This window comes from Penaeus monodon, chromosome 8 (genome assembly GCF_015228065.2).
Source record: "Penaeus monodon isolate SGIC_2016 chromosome 8, NSTDA_Pmon_1, whole genome shotgun sequence".
Taxonomy (NCBI): Eukaryota; Metazoa; Arthropoda; class Malacostraca; order Decapoda; family Penaeidae; genus Penaeus; species Penaeus monodon.
The window spans coordinates 28,029,469-28,037,588 of NC_051393.1; the positions used below are offsets into that span (position 1 = coordinate 28,029,469).

At 29.8% G+C, this 8,120-nt stretch overlaps 1 protein-coding gene across 1 annotated transcript in view; it reads right to left on the reverse strand.

The window, feature by feature from the left end:
* Positions 1-357: 357 nt before the first annotated feature.
* LOC119576273 (probable glutamine--tRNA ligase) overlaps positions 358-8,120 on the reverse strand; it is a 16,222-nt gene continuing 8,459 nt past the window's right edge. The window contains exons 6-13 of the mRNA XM_037923870.1: positions 7,899-8,085; positions 7,425-7,612; positions 6,901-7,124; positions 6,611-6,750; positions 3,291-3,462; positions 2,941-3,103; positions 1,733-1,953; positions 358-1,601 (exon numbers count right to left, since the gene is read on the reverse strand). Coding sequence (XP_037779798.1) covers positions 1,361-1,601; positions 1,733-1,953; positions 2,941-3,103; positions 3,291-3,462; positions 6,611-6,750; positions 6,901-7,124; positions 7,425-7,612; positions 7,899-8,085 — 1,536 coding nt within the window. The 3' untranslated portion in view covers positions 358-1,360. The remainder of the gene's footprint in view (positions 1,602-1,732; positions 1,954-2,940; positions 3,104-3,290; positions 3,463-6,610; positions 6,751-6,900; positions 7,125-7,424; positions 7,613-7,898; positions 8,086-8,120) is intronic.

An 8,120-nucleotide genomic window follows, 5' to 3' on the forward strand; every position in this document is an offset into this window, starting at 1 on the left:
AACACAAATAAATATAGGATATAAGAAAACCATATATCTAACAAGCTGAGAAATGAAATAAGAGAAAATATTATTCTAGAAGAGTGAACACGATAAGCCACCCACCCTTTTACTGAGCTTTAAAAAGGAGAAAATGCACTGGACTCAGATACCTAACTGTCTAATACATTTTACTTGTTTGGGACTTACCAAAAAGTGTACAGGGTTATCATCCATTTTAAAATATAGTTATTAGAAGGCATATTATACTGCCAGATCTCAGATAATCTTGCTTCTTGAAAATACCCTTCTGAAGGTTTTCTGCATTTTTTATAAGAAATATCAATTTTAAGGTTTGGTGACAAATGAAAGATCTTATACAGCTCTTGATGATTTACTTTGAGGATAAAAAACGTATGAACACAGTTATGCTTTTGGCAACTTTGCATTACAGCTGGAACTGACTTTAGAATGACAATGTCATCTATAGCTCAATATGTTAATCACTGGGTTAATCAAATTTGGAAATTAGGCTACTTAGATACTTCAAATAGAAAATAATTAATACACATTTTGTTTGAAAAAGAAAATTCCACTGAATAGAATTATGATTTTAGGTATAATCAATGTTTAAGATTCCAACACTGGATACTACAGTACATCACTTCAGTGATATTTTTTTGCAATTAAAAATTACAATCTATGTGAATAAATAGAACTGTAATTGCTAATAAGCTAACTAGTTACTTATCATGGGAACACATGTTAGCTGAAATAACACAGAAAGTGTAGTACAACCAAGTGTACAGCAAATCTTGAACATAACTATATACTAAATTTTACCCTACAAATTTACTCTAAGTGAAGAATATCACCAATTTAATATTAAACAAACTGCAATCAATTGCAAGCTGGAAAAATAATTATGAACTATGACTTATAAAGATCAGCAGTTTTTTCATTATATACAACTTTCCTTTAAAAAAATCAAACAAATGACCTGATACATTTAACAATGATGGCATGACTTTTACACAAGATACATAATATTCAATATAAAACTGTCATCATGGACTGTAGGTTAAGTTTTATAACCCTGAAGTATTTTTCAAAGAACTAAATAATCCTCAATAGAGAAAGAAAGGAAGAAAAACTAATCCATCTGGCCTCATTCATCAGTAATTTTGATTCCTACCCACCTACTGACAAGAAAATAAGATTTGCTTCAAGGCATTACCTTTCTACTTAGATAATAAAAAGGCACCTCATTAAAAACTGCTCTAACATCTGGCTGATTACCCTGAACCTCATAAAACTAATATCTTTTGTATAAAAAATGTCTCAGCCAGGCCTTAAACAATTTATCATTTTACCCTAATTTTTAATTTTTCCCCTTATCTTCCTTCAACCCAACAGTCTTATTGAAAACCAAGAAGTCTGGGCTTGAGTCAGGATCTACCGAGTAGAAGCCAGTACGTTCAAACTGGAATTTAGTGTATATTTTAGCATTCTTCACAGAAATGTCTGCCATGCCAAGGGATATGGATAATGAATTAGGATTGATATCTGTAAGGAAACCTCCTGGAACAACTGCTGGGTCTTCTGGGCACTCATGCTTGAATCTGAGAAATAGGGTAAGAATAGATGTAATAAATGAACAAAAAGCCATGCAAGTTGTGTGTAACATCAGTATAACAAAAATATCACATCAACTTTATATATAACCAAGAGGAGAAGAAGAAACCACACTTACAATCTCTCATAATTCCTGATTTCACATTTGATAGGTTGTGCTACCCAGTGGATGAAAGCTTTGGGTTTATTGTTCTCTGTAGCAGGTTCACACGATACTTTAAGATGATCCACTTTCCCGGAAGAATCTTTTACAACTTCCTGGACTTTAATAACATATCCGCAATGACGAAGGCCTACACTCTGCTTTGGAGTTAATCTTCGATATCCTTTTTCTTCTTCCTGCAATGTCAAATTCCAGCAACTGTTATGTCATAAACAATATTTATTTATTTATTTTATTACTTCTTATTCTATATCATATTGAGGGCTTGGGTGACAGGAATATGCTGTCATGAAAAATTCCGCTGAATACCAATGTGACAAAACTCATCCTGGATGCAAAAAGCTCTTGGAGGGTGATTAGACTTGGTGGGCATTTAACCCAATGCCACCAATATACCTGATTTCACCTTTCCTTGAATTGGCAGGAAAAGCATTTTCTTTTTACTAATGCTATGAATATCCATGGTATTATTTTTATTATAAATATTATAATTCCTATAATTTTATAAACATTAGTAACAGCAAAGCAAGATAACATAAAATATTTTCATAAATCAAAGAACGTAGGTAAATGGGCGAGAAAAGGCAGTACTCGTAATTGGCTCATTGGTGACTCAGTACAAGTGTAGCCATCTATGTGTTAAAACAATTAATAAAGCAAACTCACAATGGGCCGTGGGCATAGGGTTAAGACAGGGCTCCTATATTAATGTTATTGTTAAATGTGTGTGAAACACACCACTTGTAAGTCATGACTGGAAGAGCAGTAGCTCCAGAGAGGACAATTTCTATGCTCTTGATCCTGTTCCTGCCCAATGCAACCGGCAGCACAGGGAAAATTACAGAAAAAAAAAAAAAAAAAAATGCTCTTTATTGTTACTGGACTGAGTTGTAGACTACCTAGAGCCTGTGCAAGGGAAACTCTATTACCATCTTGACACAGAAATATAGATCTTAAAAAAGAAAGTGGGAGGCAAGGAGTCTTGACACCACACCTGAATGTTTATATGGTATGGGTCTACAAAGCCAAGCACCTGAAAGTCATCACTCAAGTAAGCCTAATGCCTAGATTTTGGTCCACATATGGGCAAGTCAGGCAGCCAGCCCTAATGGGTTAATATGTAGCTAGGAAGTGTATTTCAGACTTATGAATTAAAACATTACCTCACGGAAGTCTGATCTCTCAATCCACATTTCTCTATCAAAGATCACATTGTGTGTTCCTTTGTCATCATTGCCAGGGATATTTGGTACGCTTACAGTAATAGCTGCTTCGCTGGGGAAGTTGGTTATCAACACCTTCAGGGGTTCTAGAACAACCATAGCTCTGAAAGAATATCATAAGGTTAAATACTGAGTACTAAGGACCTAAATTTTAAACCATTTCAAATTTTATTAGACATTAGCTGCAGTTATTTTTCAATTATTGTAGCAAATATCTGTGTATCATTGAATATCAAAACCACATTTTAAAATCATATTACATTACATAAAATATACATAAACAAATTTACCTATGTGCGGTAACATTTAGTACATCTCGAACATGTGCTTCTAATGCATCAGGATGGATGGAGATTTGAGCACCAGTTAGTCCCAGTGAAGCACAGAAATTATTTATAGCCTCTGATGGGAAACCTCGTCTACGTAATGCTGTTAGGGTAAATAGTCGAGGGTCATCCCAATCTGAAAATAAAATTAATTGCAAAATTAAAGATGAGTCTAAATGAATAAACAAACCACTTATATTAGACAAAATTTGTGCACTACAATTACCCTAATATCATTGCTCAAAATTGCACCTAAATCAAAGTAGGAGGAGAATTCCACGCTCAATCCCTTTTAAAACATTTTAGTCTTAAGACCCAATTTTGAAGATACTGTGTTGCTCCAAGAAAACTGAAAACTGAAACCTAGAAAAAAAATCCCATTAACCGTTTCCCGACGGGTAGTATTCATAGTGGCCCAGGCCTCGCTGCCAGGGGCTTATATCGTCACCCTAGCATGCGCGACCGCTCATGCCCAATACCAGCGTCCCTTGCTTTTTCTTTGTAATACTAAGAGCCTATGTTGTATTTTCAAAATTATTATTTTCCAAGGTCTCTATTTGCCATATTTCCTGATAAATCAAGACTGTAGGATATTTTTGTTATATAGACTCCATAGTTGATCATTATTCGCTCTATAGTCTGAATAAAATAAGCAGTGGGTGGCATCACGAAGTTGAAACCATAGGTTTTGTTATATATACATATATTTTTTTTGCATTATTTTATAAGATAACTTTAGTTTCAACAGGTTTATATTATCACTTCCATATAGATATACTTTTATGTTTTTTTTTTTTTTTTTTTTTTTTTTAATACATATTGGTATTTTCACGTGGTTTTACATCATCACTTCGTGAATACTATATAATATCTCTGGCCAATGTAGTCAATTACCATGTAGTCGATTACGCTAACCTCAGAAGCCCGAGAAGCCTTTATGAAATGCATAGTATAGGAAAAATGAGAAAAAGTGTTAAAAAATACTTAATCACATTTTCAGTGGCAAAAAAATATTATTTTGCCATAATTGTAACAAAAAAATACTCATGGCATGGCCATACATACACCATGGCATGTACATACAAGCCCCCGGCAGATAGTCCAGGCATGCCATGGTATGTACGTACACACTACCCGTCGGGAAAGGGTTAAAGATATGCTTATAGATTTCTATATTATATTCTATCAACATATAAATATCTATAAATATAATCACACACACACGCATGCATGTGTGTCTGTGTGTAATATATGTGTGTGTGTGTGTGTGTGTGTGTGTGTGTGTGTGTGTGTGTGTGTGTGTGTGTGTGTGTGTGTGTGTGTATTATATTATATTATATAATATAAAATATAATATATATATATAATAAATTATATATAATTATAAATATAATATATATAATATTATATATAAAATATATAATATATAATATAAATATATATATATAATATAATATATAATATATTATATATATATATAATATATATATAAAATAAATATAATATATATATAAATATAATATAATAAATATATAATAATATATAATATTATTTCTATTATATTAAAAATTTAAATATATTATAATTCAATAATTATTAATCCTTTTTAAATTATTATTCTATTAATTCATATATATTATAATAATATTACCTATATATATAATATAAATTATATTTATTATAACAAATTATATATATTATATATGATTATATTAATATATAATATATATATATATATATATTATATTATATATATATATAATATATATTATATAATATATATATATATATATATATATATATATATATATATATATATATATATATATAATATATATATATATATATATTATATATATATATATTATTAATATATTATATTATATATAATATATATATATATATAATATATATATATATATAATTATATATTAAATTATATATATATATTAATATATATATATATATATATATATATATATATATATTATAAAAAATATATATATATTATATATAATTATATATATAATATTATATATATTATATATGCATATATATATATATATATTAATATATATATATATATCTATATATATATATTAATATAATTATGCATATATATTATATAAATATAATATATATATATATATATATATATATATATATATATATATATATGCATATATATATATGCATATATATATATATGCATATATATATGCTTCTTTAACTTTATCTAGTAGTTGTTGTAGTTCAGTGATACTGCTGGCAATTAAAACTATATCATCGGCGTATCTCAGATTTGATATTTTGTATCCTCCAACATCTACAGTTCCTTCAAAATTCTCTAGGGCACCTCTCATAATTGTTACAGAATATATATTAAAAAGGTGCGGAGACAGAATGCAACCTTTTCGTACTCCTTGGTTGACTTTGAACCATTCTGTTAACCCATAAGTGGTTCTTACAGTTGCTTGTTGTTGGTCATACATGGCTTTTATTAGTTGGATGATATGTTTTGGAAATCTCATATCGTTCATGTTATTCCAGAGGATATCGTGATCAACAGTATCAAAAGCTTTCGAGTAATCGATGAAACACAGGAATAGGTCTTTCTGATGTTCTCTGTTTTTCTCTATGATCAATTTCAGATTTAGAATCTGGTTTCTGGTACACATATATATATATATATATATATATATATATATATATATATGTATATGTATATGTATATATATGTATAATGTATGTATATGTATATATATATATGTATATGTATATATATATATGTATATGTATATATATATGTATATATATGTATATATTGTATATATATGTATATATATATGTATTATTATGTATAATATTATATGTATATATATGTATTATTAGTTATGTATGTATATGTATATATATATATATATATATATATATATATATATATGTATATATGTGTATATATACGTATACATACATATACACATATATATACATATACATAAGTATACAGGTAAAACCCAAAATATAATATCTAGTAGACAGGACTTATAGCTGTGGATGTAACTTATTCTACTATCTACTCCCTCACCCTGGGAGATCATGCTAGTCGTTGGGTAAGGGAGCAGAAAATTTACATTAATGAGATCACTGTAATGGATATACCAACCAACAGTACATTCTAAGTTTCCTCATAATTACAAGCATGAACAAACAAACTACTACTGTATCTAGTGCTTGAGGAAGTTACATAATTTAATATCTATAAACATCTAACTGGGGCTTACCTCTTACATGTCCACTATCAATTAGTTTGGCAATCTTTCTCTTGGAAACTACAGTATAGTTCATATTGAGGCGACCATACTCCCACTGGACAGGGCAGTAAGTTCCTACTTCATTACACAGCCAATAGTATGATGATCGTCTGCCAATACAATAATAGTTATGATAAGTTTACAGTTTGTATGCATTTTTCACTTTATTTACTCGCCTCAATCAAGAAGCTACATTACATTAATCAAACATTTCGATTATACTATTTCTCATGTTCATTCAAAATAACAAAAAAACAAACCTTGATTGGAATTCTTTTGTGCAAAGTGAATGGGTGATGTGTTCAATTGCGTCACAGAGGCAATGGGTATAATCATATGTCGGATAAATGCACCACTTATCTCCTGTGCAGTGATGTGTAACAAATTTTATACGGTAGGCAACTGGATCAACTTTTCCCTCTTCTAGGGTTAGATTAAGTCTTAATGTTGCTTCCCCTTCCTCAAACTTTCCATTTTTCATGTCCTGAAGAAGAAATCATTGTACATAAACTTCTGTAATATGGTAATCCTATTTCAAAATTCTTGTTTCCATGTAATCTGGGGCTGTAACTATGCATAAAATAATAATATTCATACTTTAAAAAGTACATTTTTTGTTAATCAAAATAATAAATAAAAAAACATACATATTCCTTTTCTTTCTTTCTTGTCTTTATACTTTGTTTCTTATCATGTATATATGAGAAAAAAGAAAATGTCTCAAAACAAAGACACTAAAAAAAAAAGGAGTTTTGAAACACTAGATGCACCTAAGTGAACTAACCTCAAATAGCTGAAGAGATTCTTCAACTGGTCGATCTCTCCAGGGTGATGGTGGGGGGTCACGGCCTCTCACCTCTTCTGGCTTTTGGTGACATACATAAGCCTTTCTTTTCTTTATAAGCACTATTGCCCATTCATAAAGTTGCTGGAAGTAATCTGATGAGTGTGTGATCTTGAATGGTTTGTAACCTGTTTGGGAATGATGTATTTGGTTACCATACACTTTCTTTGCATTTCCCAAAAGTTACTTATTAAAGGAAGCCTTAAAAGACATATGTATTGCAAACTAGTGAAACAACAGTTTTAAGTAATACCAAAATAAGATTTTAAATGAGGTAACACCTATCAAAGCTAAAGAATTTACAGTAGCATACAACTAATTCTTTAACTTTAACAATTTCGTATATTACATGACAGTAAGAGCCTTACCATATGAATACTAAAAAGAACCATCTTACAACAAAAACATTCTTACCAAGCCATTCGACCATGTTTCTTATTCCTATAAAGAACTTCTCCTCCTCTTTCTCTGGATTTGTATCATCGTAGCGTAGGAAGCACACACCATTATGAGCAGCAGCATACCCAAAATTTATGTTAATAGCCTTTGCATGCCCAATATGCAAAATGCCATTGGGTTCTGGAGGGAATCGTGTTCTCACCTGAAAGCAGTGAGAGGAATTATAGCCAAAATACG